The sequence below is a fragment of the Mixophyes fleayi genome, chromosome 10 (assembly GCF_038048845.1).
Source record: "Mixophyes fleayi isolate aMixFle1 chromosome 10, aMixFle1.hap1, whole genome shotgun sequence".
In the NCBI taxonomy this organism is placed as follows: Eukaryota; Metazoa; Chordata; class Amphibia; order Anura; family Limnodynastidae; genus Mixophyes; species Mixophyes fleayi.
In genome coordinates, this window is record NC_134411.1 from 91,450,628 (window position 1) to 91,468,878 (window position 18,251).

At 44.9% G+C, this 18,251-nt stretch overlaps 1 protein-coding gene across 2 annotated transcripts in view; it reads left to right on the forward strand.

The window, feature by feature from the left end:
* Window positions 1-18,251, forward strand: part of ADAT1 (adenosine deaminase tRNA specific 1) — a 31,092-nt gene that overhangs the window by 7,047 nt on the left and 5,794 nt on the right. For both annotated transcript variants that reach the window (XM_075189147.1, XM_075189146.1), the window contains exons 4-9: window positions 648-702; window positions 7,123-7,253; window positions 16,025-16,547; window positions 16,624-16,763; window positions 17,846-17,945; window positions 18,061-18,147. In XM_075189147.1, coding sequence (XP_075045248.1) covers window positions 648-702; window positions 7,123-7,253; window positions 16,025-16,547; window positions 16,624-16,763; window positions 17,846-17,945; window positions 18,061-18,147 — 1,036 coding nt within the window. The remainder of the gene's footprint in view (window positions 1-647; window positions 703-7,122; window positions 7,254-16,024; window positions 16,548-16,623; window positions 16,764-17,845; window positions 17,946-18,060; window positions 18,148-18,251) is intronic.

Sequence of the window (18,251 nt, forward strand, 5' to 3'; positions counted from 1 at the left end):
AAAAATCTCAAATCATACATGGAGTAGACTGTGACTCTATATTATAGTGGGTTCGGCAGAAATCCGCAAAGCCCGCTCTGTATTTTATAACGTGCCCATTTAGTTTAAAGTACAGCGTCTCTAAAATGCCTCAATGTGATTATAAATGAGAAGAATGCAGCCTATGGATTAGTAACAGCACTGAGGTATGAGGAACTGAATATCGAATTCACTCATATTATGGCTGCCTTCGCTATATGAAGGCAATGGGTACAATTTGATCTGAAATTGAATAGACTATTGGTTAATCTCCACAATATTGGCGCCTCCAACTGTCTATAGGTAAGGCATTTACTTTATATATTCTTTATTGTCCATTTTCATTTTGTTGCATAGACTCGCTTAATGAAAACCTGACTCCGGGTTCCACGGCTGCTGTTTATAACTTCATAAAATATAATGGCTTGTGTGCTATATAATAAGCAAACAGAAACCGGATCCTGCTTGGCATACGTTCGCCTGTTGAACTATGTAATAAGAAGCGAGTGTTGACGTATCTCCCATTAAAAAAAACTGTATTGCGCTCTTAACTACGTATTCAGATTCCTTTATGTCCCTTTTCACTGAGCGTCTGGTAATGAACGTTGAAATTCCTTTTACCTTTTCAGGTGATATTCTCCACGACAGCCATGCGGAGGTAATTGCAAAGCGGAGTTTTCAGAGGTAAGCGATCCTTTTGTTCCCTATAATTTGAGTGTAGGTCAGACCGCAGCACATGAATGGCTGCATTGTGAAGGATAAGCTCTTGGTCGTCATTAGTCCTTCCAGAACATTACAGGGATTGTTTCCGAGTTCTGGAATTGTTGAGTGAACATTCCAAACCTCAGATCTTGTGGGCTCGGTAGAACAACACAACCTTTCATGAGGTAACCTTCATTTGAAACGCCCGTTATAGTTAATCAGTTGTGGTCCTCTGTAGAGCCAAATGGTTTTTAAATTAATGTTATTAACGGATTGTGCAGCTCCAAGTATTTTTTATTTTTATTTTTTAAACCAGTAATGTTTATTGATTTCAAACAGACAAACAAAATTAACCCAGCCGTAACAAACTGTAACAGGGGTCAAACTAACATCTTAAGCAAGATACATGTGATCATGAGATAGGTCGGCAAGACACATATTAGTACATATAGTCCGGTAGACCAAATGGTCAAAATAGATGAGACATTTATCTCAAAATAGATGAGATAAATGTATTAATAAATGGAAGTACCCAGTTGGGGATCTCTATGGGAGAGTGTTGTAAGACTATATTTAAGAGATTATTTATATGTAAGAGATATTTAGGTTGCACAATCCTCTTAATTAGTTATTTTTTCCCAACATAGTGAGAGGGAGCCGCTTCCTTGAGTGGGACTTGACCTTAAAGTAGTCATTGATTGGGTCAAGATTTAAATTAATAAAGTTCGTACAGATAGGTAATATCCAAATTCCCAGGTACATAAAGCGCAGGGTCCATTGTAGTGAGTGACTGGGAGATAACACATTTGGGAGGACACCATGATCCGGAAATGTACTAGATTTATCCCAGTTTATCTTTAGACCTGAAAATCGTCCAAAGTGGGTCAATGAAAGTTCCGCGTCTGACAAAAGTAACAGCGTGCCATCAGCACAGAGGGCTATAGTGTCCATGGTCCATCCAGCATGGGGAGGAGACCACGTATGCTAGGATGTGCGCAAATCAAAGGTAATTGTTAATAACGACCTATATAAACTCATTGGATGGTTCTTTAATAACTATGCATCTATTACTCAAGATGTCAACAATTATTTCCCCCACAAGCCCTCGCTTACACTGGACGACCTCTCGCTGGTGCTGGGCAGTCCTATTGTAAGCAGTACCTCCTTGATAGGATGAAGCCTTATCACAAGGGATAACCTGCCAGGGCTGGTGATCAGTGGTCTAACACACACCGCTGGCTGTAGTGCACACGTAGTACCTGTTCCAATAGGAGAAACAATGGTTTTTATTCTATTATAATAGGACTCTGTTGGGCTCCAAGAGCCGGGTGACAAGTAAATACAGCCGGATAGAGAACCAGGGAAATAGGAGCTGGGGAGACCACTGCTGAGGGAGTCCTCCGCTGTACTGACAAACATGTTGGAACATTAACTTCCTGTAAAAACCACTACTGATGATAATAGTGTTTTGTACACCACAGGGGCGTTCTATGAATTTAGAAGGCCTGTGTGCAAGAGTAGATCTTGGACCCCAAGTCAAACCTGGCAGGTTTGGGCAATAACATCCAACATTTTTCAGTATTATTGCAAAGTGTTACAACTGCCCCCACCTGGCTACTTCTTAATGCCACCCGGCTGGCAAAATATTCTGGGAATAACACTGCTCAGGGTTTCGTTGTAACAATTTAGCAGCAGTCACATTCCTGCTTTCAGCTCGCCTTGTAAATTAGAAAAACATTGCATTTAACATTTTTTTTTAGATTGATTAATATTTGCTATGTTTATGCTTTAAAGCAGTTCCCATGCCTTAGAACAGTGTTTCCCAAACCTAGTCCTCAGGTACCCCTAACAGTGCTTGTTTTCCATATCTCATTGCTGGAGCACAGGTGTAATCATTACTGACTGATACATTGTAACAGATCCACAGGTGGTATAATTATATCACTGGTCACCTGGAAACCTGCACTGATAGGGCTACTTGAGCGCTGGGATTGGGAAATACTGCCTTAGAAAGATGTGTCCTATATTATTATTATTATTATTATAGTGATAGCGTTATTATATATGTATTATCATGAACAGTCAGTCTTTATATAGCGTTATTTTGACTGTATCGGACTACAGGAACTGTCCTCCCCCCTCTCTGTATCCTCTGATATCGCCCCACTTCCTACTTCCAGCACGCACCAATGATATGGAATGAATATTTATAATTGTATGTTTCCTGGGACCAAAATCGCTATAACTTAACTGATGATAACCATCAAGAAAAGGTGAATCCATTGTCTTTCATCATATTAGGGTGTGACAATGCAGTCTACCACTAGGTGGCAGTACACTCACACATACTCAGCCATGATGATCTCGGGCACTTATTATTGTCACACCCGCTTTCTCTGGACTTTAGGGAGTCATGCAGTTATATTACCCTGAAGATTAACATAATCGGCCTCCAATTGGAGGTGGCAGGCTGCTAGTTAGTGCCCTGCCATGATACCATGAGCTATGTAATCCTTTCCATCCTTGCCCTTATGACTGCAAACTTCCAGTAAATTCACTGACTGTCGAGTCATTTTGTTTATATGTAAATTAAAATAAATGAATACAAAAAAACACATCAGCACTTTCTAGTCAAGTCTACTTCTAGGTTTTGGTATCTTTGGACACACGAGGTCAACATGATTTTTTCAAGGTGACATTGGAATTTGAACTTGATCTCTGACACCTCTCCCGCTGTGATTAAGTTTAACCACCGAGCCACTCCTTGAAGATGGAACACCAAAAGCCCACGCATACTTGTACAAGTGGAGCCAGACCCAGCTGCTGACTACTGACAAGTCCTAATTAGTATGGGGAAATCTGTTAAGAGATTCTGCAAAAGACTAAATGGCAAAGTAAAGAGAAAAAAGTTGCACTACATATTGGTTCGTTAGTGGTTAGTGACTTAATGAGACGTAGGACTACAGCAATAAGTGAGTAAATAAGTCAAAAGAGGTGGCTGGTCTCGGTCAACAGAGTAATGTATACTTATTTGTAACAGATCTGGAGTCCACTTGCCGAAGTTGAAGGGATGGGGAACAAGCCAAGGTCAGTGCAGGAAGCCGAAGTCGCACGGTTAATCGAGCAGAGATGTAGTAAAGAAATAGGCCGGTTTGGTACAAAAACTTTGGTGCTTAGTTAACAGTAGGAGCAGCGACGGATCATGAGTACAAACCACAAAAAGAGGAAACGATAAGCTGCTGAGTTTAAATAGCCCCGTGCTCCTCTGATTGCCCATTGATTAGGAACAGATGAAGCTTGTCGAGTAATTAGAAATTCCTGGTAAAAAGTCTATCAAGAACTACAGTTCAAAGGATACCTGTGTGACTGGCCGACAAGCAAAGCTACAGACCATCCGCACAGAATCCAGGGGTTGAATCCCTGGAAGATCTGGTCCCTGGTAATATCCCCCCTTGTCCTCATGGTGACCTCTTTCCAGGTTTGTTAGGGAAACATTGATGGGATTCTCAAACCAGTCTTGGAGCATGGCCATTATTTTATTCAGGCTCCCAAGATCTCTCCTCTGGACAGTAATCCCTCCCCCCATTATACCTGTAACTTATATGGCTTGAATCAGCCATTCTTTCCACAACTTACTCATCTTCTCCATCAACGTTTACTGGATCAGGTACAGAATGTGAGTGGGCAGGAGATGGATTCTCCAGGAAGGGTTTCAGTAGATTGGAGCGAAAATCTGGATGAATCGTTATGGAATCCGGGAGTTTTTTTGCTGAAATCTAAAACAAACCGTTTTTGAATAGGAAAATCTTTATTTGCCTGTTCCTTGCGGACAGCTGTTAGACTCCTCATCTGTAATTACTACTAGTTTGATTCCATCCTGTCGCCCTTCTGGACCCAAGCCTTGGGATTATGCCTGCCTAGCGCACACATGGTAATCCTGGACTTTAAGATTGTGTCGGCCTTGTGTACACTGCCCTGCTCGCTCCTGGCCAATCGGATGCAAGCATTGGAACTTCCGTGTGTGCAATTCAGAAGGTTTGAAACACAATTTCACTTGGCAACCAATAGGCTACTTTTACCAGTTTGTTGGGCTACTTGCAGAATAATAATATTAGCAATTAATTCGTTTCTGTCCTGATTCCCTGTTGTCCACATTTGCTGCTCTAACTTGTATGACTACTCTACTAGTTCTTGGCACTGTACTATTCTTCTGACTTTGGTCCCACGTCCTGGACTCAACTCCTGCTGCCTTCTTGGGCACCCAGCCCTTGGAATCTACTCCTGCTTACCACTGTTCTCAGACACCTCTTATATGCAGGAAAATCCTCAGCAGACCAAAAATGGGAAAATGAAGGGAATCTTAGGTGTCCTGAGCATAGTTCAAATTCAGATCCCAGAGTTCTTGACCAAAGCCAAACTTCATCTCCCACTTGGAGAGCTTTCAGCTGTGTCTGTCAGCTCCCTTTTTATGGCTTGTCTTAGTTTCCTGGAGTGTTCAATTAAGCAGCTCTTGGTACTTTCATCATGCTGTGAGTCTTGTCAGAAACAGCTGGAATAAAAGTGTCAATGCGCAGACCAGGAATGAAAGCTGGAAGATATCCGTAATTTGTGAGAATAGGGTTTGGGAAAGTGAAAGTTGAACGTTGTTATAAAAAAAAAACCTGCTGTAAGTTAGATGTCCATCTAGTCATAGTGTAGATAAAGCATCCGAGGTATTGTTCCAAAGTTTTTGGTGCATTCGATTTTTAGTAATTCTTCCCATGACTCTGTGACAGACTCACACATTTATAAATACCACACTGAGCTTGTCACATTCCAACGCAATTACACTATTTCAGCACTGAAGCATACCCCAGCTGCAAAGGCCACTTTGTGAATGGGATCTCCGTTACCCCCCCCTCCCCCCCCCAAAAAAAAAACACCTTCTTTTTTGTTTTCATGGCTGAATCCCTCTTATCCAAACATGCCCGGACATGTTACTTGGTCCGTTGTATACAGCCATAAAGGCTCAGCTTAGGACCCCATCTTGAATCCAGTGGCTCAGATTGGTAAACATCAATGTCTCATTTAAAATAACCGGCGCTGTAATGAGGCACTGCTTGTTAATCAAGTCAACCACTGCAGCTGTTTAAAAGGGGACATTGCAACCCCTTAAGAACAACAAGAACTAAACTACAAAAGTGGCAGCGCTGCAGTATAGACAGTAAATATAATTAATAAAATGTAGTAATGTAAAAATGTTGTTTCGTAGTGATAATCATGATATCATTCAAGATGATTAAAATCCATCTAGTTTAGTCATGGAAAACGTTAAGTAATTGGCTTACCCCAAATATATTAAAAGAATTGCTTGCATTTATTGAGATTTATCACATATAGACAAACAATCTCTATTCATAGCACAATATCACGGGAAATCAATAAACCTATTCAGCAGCTATAGTCAAATAAATTACCAATCTTACAGGAGGCATTCACATAATGTTCCCACTTGACCGTAATCAAAATATCCAACTGCAATAATAGTGAAAACAAATATATTCAAGTCCTAATCATCATCCCAAAGTTGTTGAATCAAAAACAAGAATCACTAGTCTGAACAGTTATAGTCTAAAGCCTCATTTAACCCCTCAGGACGGAGAGTGTAATTTAAACCTCCAAGTAGAGTCACTCAGACATGATTTTTATCCATGCCCCCCCTTTCCCCCCTGATGGTATGATCTATCATCGTCATCATCACCATTTATTTATATAGCGCCACTAATTCCGCAGCGCTGTACAGAGAACTCGCTCACATCGCACATATATACACTCTGTTCTCACTATCAGGGTTTCCTTTGTGTAATGCAGAAAAATGTCTTGACACACTACGGGCCGGACTTAGGTTCGGACGCAAGTGCGTTTGCATGCTGTATCTTGCATGAAATAGCTCTGCAAATGCTCGGAAACAGACTTTATGCCAGTGAACCCAAGTGCATGCAATTCATGTCCGAACGCAAATGACACTTCCGATTGCCTACGACTTGAAGGGCGGGAAGGGAAAGGTGGATAAATGTAGACAATTTACACAAAGGGCACAGATACAGATGAATCAAGTCCTGGGTTTCTGGTAAGTACAGCCATATCATTTGATCCGGCTACACAGGGTTATAAGGGAATAACTAGGGAATAGAGAGAGGGCTTGGGAACAAGTCCTTGTTACTCATGTATCTGTATTACGTAAGCCTACGTTGGCCGTGCAGAATCAATTGCTGCATTAGTACAGCTCTCACAAGATGCCAGTAATGTCTAGGAGAGTGGGCACGGTGCTTGCCTTGCAGACAGGAGACTTGGCTCTATAAACTCTCTCCTATGTTATTAGTGTAAAATATCAAGCCGACTGCCGTCTTCTCTTTTGGCCAGGTACCTCCTCCACCAGCTTTCCCTGGCGCTGTCAAAGAGCCCGGACTGTGTGTTTGTTCCTGGAAGTGAATCTGGCAAGTGGACGCTAAAGCCAGCGGTGTCCTTTGTGTTCTTCACCAGCCACACGCCGTGTGAGTATCTGTCACTATTGTTCTACATGACTGTGGCTTTACCATCAAAATCAAAAATCAAATAAGAGAAAAGCCTTGACTATAGCATAGATATTTTTAAGTGTGTGACATGTAAACAATCGGCTAACACAAATGCCTTATCCTACATTGCTTATAACAGGATTGTTTATCGGGGACTAGGGAAGTGGGACTGGCTTTATCAGAAACATGGCAGCATGCAGCGAACAACTTCGGAATGACTTTCTGGGTAAACACAACTGATTTGAGATTAGAGGAAAAGCAACACAATGCCGTTCAGCCCCTTTGTTGTTGTTCTGCTTTGTGTTCATATCTTCTGTAAAGATTGGCGCAACACACTTCCGTCTTATACAGAATTATTCCGTGAACATTGAAAATGGTGTCAGTATTTTTGGGAGTAAGATATACATTGTATTAAATAAAAAAAATCATGTAGGAAATGCTTACATATATATGGGATGTGAATGTTTTTGCATTTTGATTACTGCATATTCCTGATGCAACATTTATTCATATATGTGTAACCTCCTGTCACTGTGTGTAGTGTTGAGGTGCACGGTTTAGGCTGGGGGCATTACCTCTCTCACCCTTCCTCTGGGGGGGGGGGCTATTCGTTTAGGCTAACTCCTGGTGTGGATGTAGATGACCAGAGGGTCCTCGCACATGTAGGTTATTTTTACACAGTCCCTGTGAAGATATTGGGACTCAGGTGATATAACTAGGTGGGGCAGTGCAATCAGATGTCTTAATAATTTGGGCACTGGTCCATCTCTATAGTGCAAAATAAACTCTTTATTTACACTCCTTCACTCCAGCACATTCTTAAATGGTTGCAGTGATGAAGTAAATTTGTACAGTTCCTATATACATCTCCTGTCTCCTCCTGCACAGTTCATAAGGGCGACATGGACAGAATATTACTGGGGCAGTCACATCCAAAATGGTGGCTCTCTAGTTCACCCTCATCTCTCTCACTGCAGTGGGAGGGGGGGGGGGGTATTATATCTATCACCCCTTCCTCCGAGGGGGGGGGGGGGAGGGGGATATTGTATCTCTCACCCTTCCTCTGTGGGGGGTATTATCTCTCACCCCTCCTCTGTGGGGGGGGGGGGGGGGGGTATAATCTCTCTCACCCCTTCCTCTGTGTGGGGGGTATAATCTCTCACCCCTCCTCTGTGTGGGGGGTATAATCTCTCTCACCCCTTCCTCTGTGTGGGGGGTATAATCTCTCACCCCTTCCTCTGTGTGGGGGGTATAATCTCTCACCCCTTCCTCTGTGGGGGGGTGTTATCTCTCTCACCCCTCCTCTGTGGGGGGGTGTTATCTCTCTCACCCCTCCTCTGTGGGGGGGTGTTATCTTTCTCTCCCCTCCCCAGTGGGGGGGGGGGGTATTATCTGTCTCCTGTTCTCTCCCTTCCATCATCCAGTCACTTTCTGAGGTAATTTCTCCCTGATATCTGCCCCAGGCCATGGACCAGCCCCCCCCAGATTACACAGAGGGGTCCCAGCACCTCCTCCCCTCTGCCCTGGGTCCCTGACTGTCCCTCTCCACACAGATCCAGAGTTGCCAACTCTGAAATGAAGAACAAGCAACCGCTTAGTGAAAAACAAGCCCAAACCAATCCTAAAAAGCCCAACTTACAGGGGACCGTCCTTTTCTATAACACTAATTTCTCCTTCATCCGGTCTGGGGGACACTGCTTACCATGGGTTGTGGAGGGGAGCTTGGGAGTTGGCACCTAACTAGTAAATTTAGTACTGCTGGCAAACCCCTCCCCTCTACAAACCCCCTGCCTCTTGCTGTCCAGTTTTTTTTAGGTGCCCTGGAGTTGGGCAGTGTTTTTGTTTAGTGCTTAGTTTAATGTTAAGAAAATTTCTTTTTTTATTTTATTTTTTACTTTTTTTTTTCAGGTGGCAGCGCTGGAGTGTGTTCTACTATAGAGAACACACTCACAGCTTGGCAGCGCAGGCATTCCCCTGTCAGCTGAGAGCCAGCGGTTCTCACTGACAGGGACTGAAGTACAAAGTGCCTGATTGAAGGGAGTGACAAGCGGTCTCATGGACCGCTGCACTCCTATAGCCTCCCCGATAACCGGCGCGGCCATTACAGGCATAGAGCGCCGGTTATCGGATAATAAAAATGGCGGCGGCCATCTTGGATTTCGGCTGCAGCGCCGAGGAGAAGGGGCTAAACCAAGATTCCCCCCTCAGACATAGGAGGGGGGCGTCGGAGACCTTCCGCTGCGGAGACCTCTGTCCTAGAGGTCTCCACCACTCTGCCACGATTATGCAAGTTCTTTTGGAGTTTTTTGAGGCGAAGAACATGGAAAAGAACTATAGGAAGGGGGAGCTAATACATAGAGTTCCCCCTCTCCTTACAGAGAGAGAGATGGTCTTTCCCAGGTCTTTTGGCGCCAGCACAAGCCCGGGAAGAGGAACAGAGCTGAGGAGAAAACACAGACTGCTGTCAGATCTTCTCCCATTGGTGGCCCTTGGGCTAAGTATCACCTTTAATTACACACAAATCTGATGTTGTAATACTGGGCTAGCAGGTTTACACTATAGCCTCCTGCTAGCCATAGATATTTTTGGTGTTTACTATTTGCAAGTACAACTTTTAAAAATATATCAGTTGATTACTTGGTATTACTCTGTTCATTACATATTTTTCTCTCCCTCTCTCTCTATTATCTATCTGTATATTCAGCTAGATTTTTGTTTAGTCTGTGTGCTTGGTGTGCCTTCCTTTATAGATATGACAGATAAGGGAAAGGGCCCTATGCCAAAATATTTCACATGTTCTAAATGTAATGTTACATTACTATGTGCCCAGAGGGACCCGTTGGCGCTCTGCACGGCATGTGAAGCAGAGGCTTCCACTGCACAGACACAGCAGTTTTCAGTCCCACCGTCGGTGGAACCGCCCTGGGTAACCTCCCTTACAGTCGGTTAGCTCTTTAGCTCAAATGGTCCTTCAGTCTAACCAGTTGCTGACTACTGTGGCAACTTCGGTGACTAGTAATGCTAATACGCAGTCAGACCCCCCGGCTTCCTCAGGTTCTAGTGCTTTGAGTTTGCAGGGACCATCCTCATTACAGACTGACCCAGCCCTGGTTTCTACAGAACCGGCATGGTCTACAGCTTTTATCAGAGGGCTGAGCAAGCTTAACCAGCTGCTTGACCCCTCAAATACCCCGCCTGCTAAAAGAAGGAGGCCTAGATATGTTAATCCCCTCTTGGCCCTCTCAGATTCTGAGGAGGAGTCCGAGGAAGAAGGGGAAATTTATTCGGACACTGACCAAGGTCATTCCTCAGAGCAGGGAGAAGTGTCTAAAGGCCAATTTGTTAACGATTTGGTTTTAGCGGTAAGACAGGCGTAGGATCTCCCGGAACCGGAAGATGTTACCCCCAGGGACAGAAGTCTCTTTAAAAAGGCCAAGAGAAAGGCCAGCCGTTTTCCCCCTTCCGCGGAACTTAGAGATATTGCTGAAGGGGCATGGAAACATCCTGATAAAAAAATTCTCTATCCACAAGAGGTTCTCTTCCCTGTATCCCTTACAGGAAGAAGAAGTGGTTCGCTGGGAGACTATTCCCAAGGTGGATATCCCTATTGCTCGATTGGCAAAGCATACCTTACTCCCAGCCCCTGGTTCAGCGTCCCTTCCGGACGCCAATGACTGCAAGGTTGAATCCCAGCTCAAATCCATATTTGCGGCTGCGGGTTCTGCCTTTAGACCCACATTTGCCTCGGCCTGGGTGGCTAGAGCCATGGAGGCAGGGGCAGACCAGCTAGCTGAGGCCTTACAGGACTCCGAATTTCTTCCCCTAGCCTTACACTTAAAGGAGGCTTCGGGGTATATTTATGAGGCAGCCCAGAACGCAGCGGCAGTCTCCTCTTCCATTCAGACGGCCTCCATTTCAGCCAGAAGGACGCTTTGGTTGAAATCCTGGGAAGGTGATGCGGAATCAAAAAGGTCCGTTGAAATTATCCCCTTTTCGGCTGCAGGTTTGTTCGGCCCGGAATTAGATACCCTTATTTCCCAGGCCACGGGGGGCAAGAGCACGTCCTTGCCAGTTTATGCTAACAGGAGCCGCACCCCGAGGGGTAGCGCCTTTCGTCAGCCCTTTCGTGAGGCCTCTCCCCATAGGGGACAGCCCTTTAGAGGCAGGCAATCCAATTCCAGAGGCTCCTCTACCAGAGGGAGGTCCTCGTTTGCATCCAAACGCCAGGCCGCTAAATCTCAGGAGAAGCCTGCGTCCTGACGACCACCCTGTATTGCAGGGGGCGCCTGTGGGGGGACGTCTGTCACTGTTTTACGAACAGTGGGCAGCGTCCTCCCAAGATCATTGGATTCGGGAAATTATTTCAGAGGGGTACAAAATAGACCTTTCAGGACCGGCTCCACGCCGTTACTTCCATTCCCCTCTTTCCCGAGATCCAGTAAAAAGACAGGCTATACAGGATTGTGTAGCTTCTCTTCTAGCTCAGAAGGTCATCTGCAAGGTTCCAGATTGCCAGATAGGAACAGGGTTTTATTCCAATCTATTCCTAGTCTCCAAGCCGGACGGCTCCTTTCGCCCTATCCTAAACCTAAAGGGCCTCAATGTCCACTTAAAGGTGGACAAGTTTCGGATGGAATCTCTAAGGTCAGTGATAAACGGCCTAGAGAAAGATCAGTTCATAGCATCCATAGATATAAAGGACGTGTATCTCCATATTCCCATTTGGATCCACCATCAGTCCCTTCTCAGATTTTCGGTGGGATCAGTTCACTATCCGTTTCGGGCCCTCCCCTTTGGCCTATCAACAGCGCCAAGGGTCTTCACAAAGATTATGTCAGTGATGGCAGCATGTCTTCACCTGCAGGGTGTTCAGGTCGTTCCTTATTTGGACGACCTGCTAATCAAGGCTTCCTCAGAGAGTTGCCTAAGCTATCACCTATCCCTCACCCAAGCGGTTCTCGAGGGCCACGGATGGCTGATAAATTTAAGGAAATCCCAGTTGGTTCCGTGTCAGCGCATGGTGTTCCTGGGACTCATCATGGACACCAGCAAACAAAGGATATTTCTCCCGGTAGAGAAGATCACCTCTATTCAGAAGGTAACCTCTCAGGTTCTGTCTTCTCCCAGACCCTCAATGCACTTGTGCATGAGGCTACTGGGAAAGATGGTGGCCTCCTTCGAGACCATTCCCTTCGGTCGAGCTCATTCTCGATGTTTCCAGTGGGACCTATTGTCGAAATGGTCAGGTTCACACCTACGCCTAGATCTTCAGAAGATTTCTCTATCCAAGAGGGTGAGAACATCTCTTCAGTGGTGGCTGTGCCAGGATCACTTGAATGTGGGCAGATCCTTCGCACCTTGGTCGTGGATCATAGCCACGACGGACGCCAGCCTCAAAGGTTGGGGGGCGGTGGTCCTGCACCTCTGGCTCCAGGGATTTTGGTCGGTTCAGGAGTCGGCTCTCCCAATAAATGTATTGGAATTGAAGGCCATTCTTCTAGCCCTTCAGGGAGCGCAATCCCTTCTTCAGGGCCACCCAGTCCGTATCCAGTCCAACAATGCCACGGCCGTGGCATATGTCAATAGACAAGGAGGAACCAGGAGCGCAGCGGCGATGGATATCGCAGCCCAAATATTGGTTTGGGCAGAGCTATATGTTCCGGCAATATCAGCAGTTTTCATTCCAGGAATAGAAAACTGGGAGGCGGACTATCTAAGTCGAAACCAGATGATGCCGGGGGAGTGGTCACTTCACCCGGAAGTCTTCCAATCTCTGGTTCACAGGTGGGGTCTTCCAGACATAGACCTCATGGCCTCCAGACACTACAAAGAGGTCCACAGGTTCTGCGCAAGGGTAAGAGATCCCCTAGCGGCGGCAGTGGACGTCCTGACGATGTCATGGGAATTCAGGATGGGATATCTGTTTCCTCCGATCCCCATGCTTCCTCACGTCCTCAGACGAGTTCGACAGGGTTCCCTACCAGTAATTCTGGTAGCCCCCTTCTGGCCACGGCGTGTGTGGTTCGCAGAAATAATATCTATGGAAGAAGGTCCGGGATTCCACCTTCCGTATCGTCACGACCTTCTTCTTCAAGGTCCATTTCATCACCAGAATTTACATCAGCTCAATTTAACGGCATGGCTGTTGAAGCCAGCCTTTGGAGGGCTAGAGGGTTTTCTTCCAGTGTAATTCAAACGTTGATGCGAGCTAGGAAACCAGTGTCATCTCGCATCTATCACCGGATTTGGAAGACATATATTAGATGGTGTGAAAGTAGGACATACCACTCGTCCTCCTTTCGCCTCCCTCGCTTGTTAGCTTTCCTTCAGCATGGCTTAGAGGCAGGCCTTAGATTAGGCTCCTTAAAGGTTCAGGTTTCAGCCCTTTCGATATTTTTCCATACGAAGTTGGCTGACTTACCAGACATTAGGACTTTTTTCCAAGGAGTTCTCCATATACAGCCTCCTTATGTCCCTCCTACAGCTCCATGGGATCTCAACTTGGTTCTGGACATGCTCAAGCGACCCCCTTTCGAGCCTTTGAACAAGGCGGATTTGAAGTGTTTGACCTGGAAGGTCCTCTTTCTTCTGGCCATTGCCTCTGCTCGCAGAGTTTCTGAATTAGGAGCCCTGTCCTGTCGGGAACCTTATTTGGTGTTCCACGAGGGCAGAGCGGTGTTAAGAACCTTTCCTTCTTTTGTGCCAAAGGTAGTTTCGGCTTTTCATCTAAACCAGGAAATAATTGTTCCGGTTTTCTCATCCACTTCTCATACGGATCAGCAATCGATGGAAAAGTTGGATGTTGTTAGAGCTCTCCGCATTTATGTTTAAAGAACTTCCCAGATTAGACGAACTGACTCACTGTTTGTTATTTATGACGCTACTAAGAGAGGCTGGTCAGCCTCAAAACAATCCATCGCCAGATGGATTACGTCAACCATCAGGCAAGCTTATATTATCCTCTGCGGGTGCAAATTTTGCTCGTAGTGCTTTACGAGCAGGGCTTTCAGAGTAGTCCCACCCTTAGGGGGCTGCTTTAGAACGTCCCCATGGTAAGCAGTGTCCCCCAGACCGGATGAAGGAGAAAAGAGGATTTATGTACTTACGTTAAATCCGTTTCTCTGATTCCGTCTGGGGGACACTGCGATCCCTCCCTTCTGTTTTCTTCTGTTTTCTTCTGTGTGTTCTTGTGTGACTGCCCTTTTTATCTTGGGCTTGTTAAAACTAACTGGACAGGAAGAGGCAGGGGGTTTGTAGAGGGGAGGGGTTTGCCAGCAGTACTAAATTAACTAGTTAGGTGCCAACTCCCAAGCTCCCCTCCACAACCCATGGTAAGCAGTGTCCCCCAGACGGAATCAGAGAAACGAATTTAACGTAAGTACATAAATCCTCTTTTCTACACTGAATCTCCATTTAGAAAACATTTATAAACGCAAGAGGACACATTTATACACTGATGGGGCAAATGAAAAAGCAAATGCTGTAATTTAGGACACTGGTATGTCTATACCACACAGCCCCATGATATAAGAGTATAAGCAGCTTACTGAATGGGAGGGGAGGGTGCTATATAGCAGTGTTACCTGCTATAAGTGCAGCGATCGTGTGTCTGTCACCAGACTCACCACTTATCTCAGTAGGTCGCTGTAGATCCGTCTTCCTGTGATTTATTCCACGTCCTCCTCTGACTCCGCCCACCCACAAAGCGCCACTTTATTGGAGGAATTCTCTGCACAACCCGCCCACAAAAAAAAAACAACCTGAATGCACCAATCACAAAACGGTAAAAGGAAAAAAACAAAAAACGATTATGTAGCCTGAGGACTTGGAGAACGTGTCCAAGCCCAAAAACAAGCTACCCGCGGCAGCCCAAAAATACCCGCAACTCCGGAAAAAAAGAAGCCCAATTCCGCTTGTTATAAGCGGAATTGGCAACTATGACACAGATCCCCTTATACCAGCCTGATGATTCTAAGCGACAGTCCCTGTGTGTCTCCTCTGGGTCCTAGTGCTGGGTCACGCACTCAGTCACTGGGGGGGGGGGGGGGGGGTGACCGCCACCAGATGGGGTGTTACATAACTACATTTATATGAACAAAATAGTAAAAAATAACATTGTAATAGATATTGTAACATTGTAATAAATATTGTAAGTGTTTTGTCGCACTCAGGAAAAAAGACAGGCAACGTTAAGACTGTACTTTTGTTCATTTGATTGCTGTTCCCTGCAAAATATATAATATATATATATATATATATATATATATATATATATATATGCAAATAAACTGTCATTTACAATCAAATGATGATGTTGTTGTTTTTACAAGTATATAGTGTAAGGTTAAGCAATCGTACTGTAACATTTAACCTAAAGGAGGTGGGAGGCGTCCATAATACTGTCTTTAAAGAAACAATTGTGAAAGACACTTTTTTAATTTTGTAGTGTGATTTTTTAATATGAATTACAACAATTATTCTTATTTTCATAGATTTGTAAGGTGCCTCATCACCACTTTCAAGTGCACTTCTTATTACACACTCCCCCCCCCCCCCCCCCCCTCTCCCGGAATTTCCTGTAGTCTCCCAAATTCCGTGCAAATCGCCTGGACTTCCAGGACAGGGGCCTTCATTACGTGATTCTGTCACATGCCACCTCCCCTCCTGGAGGGGTAACAGAATAACATTGTACGTTTTATAGAATACACTAAACCCTAGATATGATTTGATTCTTTGTTTTGCCTCATCAGGTGGCGATGCCTCAATCATCCCCACGATTCCCCTAGAGGACCAGCTCTGTCCCACCGCTGCCGTCTCCGAAGATGCACCATTACGTTGTAGCCCTGTGGACACAGGATGCAAAAGGAAGCGGATGGTGTGTGACTCCTCATCCGGTAACAAAAAGGTAAAACTTGATGGAGGAAATGAGGTGAGAACTGAACCTGGCAAGGAGGAAGAGAGCGCAGTTAGTGATTCCACTCCTGAGGCCATGGATGTGTACAGGACTGGAGCAAAGTGTGTTCCCGGGGAGGCTCAGGATAGCCACAACCCAGGGGTGGACTATCACACAGTGGGAGCGCTCCGTGTCAAGCCGGGCCGTGGCGACCGCACTTTATCCATGTCCTGCAGTGATAAAATGGCTCGTTGGAACGTGGTCGGGTGCCAGGGGGCGCTGCTCACCCACTTTCTGCAACATCCGATCTATCTGTCCTCGCTTGTGGTTGGACAGTGTCCGTTCAGTCTGCTGTCTATGGAAAGGGCTCTTCACAAAAGGTATTGTATGACCATGATGTTTCCTCTGTTGGGTACAAGATGAGGCAGGAAATGTGACGTGTGCTCTAATCCCCAGGTGCCAAACGGTAATGGGTCTACCGGAAGGATTCCGGGTACATGCGGCACAGATCGTGCAGTCACACTTACAGTTCCAGCATGGGAGGGATGCACTGAGAAAACTGGACAGCGCAAGAAAACGTGTTCCTTGTGGGGCAGGTGAGGAGTTTAATGCCCTTTTAGGGGGACAAGACGATTGGCGACTTGCACGTATAGCTGCTATATTAGATTGGTAATCTCAGAACAATACCAGTTTTTGCCACTAGAAAGAGTTGACTTAAAACACAAAAGCAGAGCCCCCTCACTTGTGACCTCACAGCAGTTAGCGTAATTGTAGCCATGTTTATCCGCACTAGTTTCGCCACAGCATGGAACACAGGACTGCAAATCTCACCAAACAAAGAGCGTCCAAAATGAAGTTATAAACTACAACCATTGCAATTAGATCATTATATTAAATTGTGCAATAATCTGTTTCTTAAAGGGAAGCTTTATTTTAAACACATGATTAAAACATTTCACTACTAGCAAATCATTAGTAGTGTCCTTTATAATACCCATTTTAAATTGTATGTCACTTACAGTGGGGGCTGCCATATTGTGGTAGCCTTCATTAGATGGTAGCCTTCATTAGAAGGCAGCCTATCGGTTCACAAAGAACTGGTGACATCACTAAAGCACGGAGAACCGGTTCTCCGTGAATATTGGTTCAGTTTATAAAATAGCTGTATCCACTGTGCCTGGGCGGTGAACGCATACAAATGATCTGTAGGCTCTACTTGTAGAGATAACGAATGTCTTATAAGTAGGCTGTATCAGCTTAAATTACCACAGAGATCTCCGAACTGCTTTTTTTTGTAGACTAAAGCATCTAAAAAGAAAAAGGTGGAAGTTTTCCCCATAGTAACCAATCAGATTCTAGCTACACATTATCGAAAATGATAGCTAGAATGTGATTGGTTGCTTTGGGCAACACGTTCACTTTGCCTTTTTATAAATTTTAGTTCTAGCCTGGCCAACTTGTAACTCTCCAAGTGTTATGAACCTACAAACCCCAGCATGCTTTGCAAGCAGATAGGCAGCTGACAGCTGGCAAGGTATGCTGGGATTTGTAGTTTCAGTCAGCAATTAGTGTTTGGTCCTATGCACGTTAAACGAATAGTTGTTTTCATTGTTTTGTTTATTAACAAATTGCAAAAAATGGGCAATAACACAACACCGTGTATGAATTTTATCTACAGCTGTTAGTTGGTGTGCGGTACCAAATCAGCCAGTAGATGTCACCGCTAATGGGTATAGACAAGGAACAACCAAAAAAGCAATTGGAAGCCCACAGTCCAGGTAGGAAACGTTTTACTGCCCATTCCTCTAACGTGAAACCTCTTATTACATTGTATAGTCAAAGTGATTATATGTGGATCTTATTACTGATTGATGTTGGACATTAATTTCCCAGATCCCGAATCTGTAAAGCAGAATTGTTCAGCACATTCCGGCATCTAGTAGAAAGTCTGTCAGAGGAACAGCTCCCAGAGTCACTCAGGTAAACTTTAAAGGGACATTTAAAGGGACAGACCTGTCTGTGACTGCAAATGATGGGATTTGTATTGGCTGCAGATGGCGCAGCCAACATAAAGGTTAGAATGG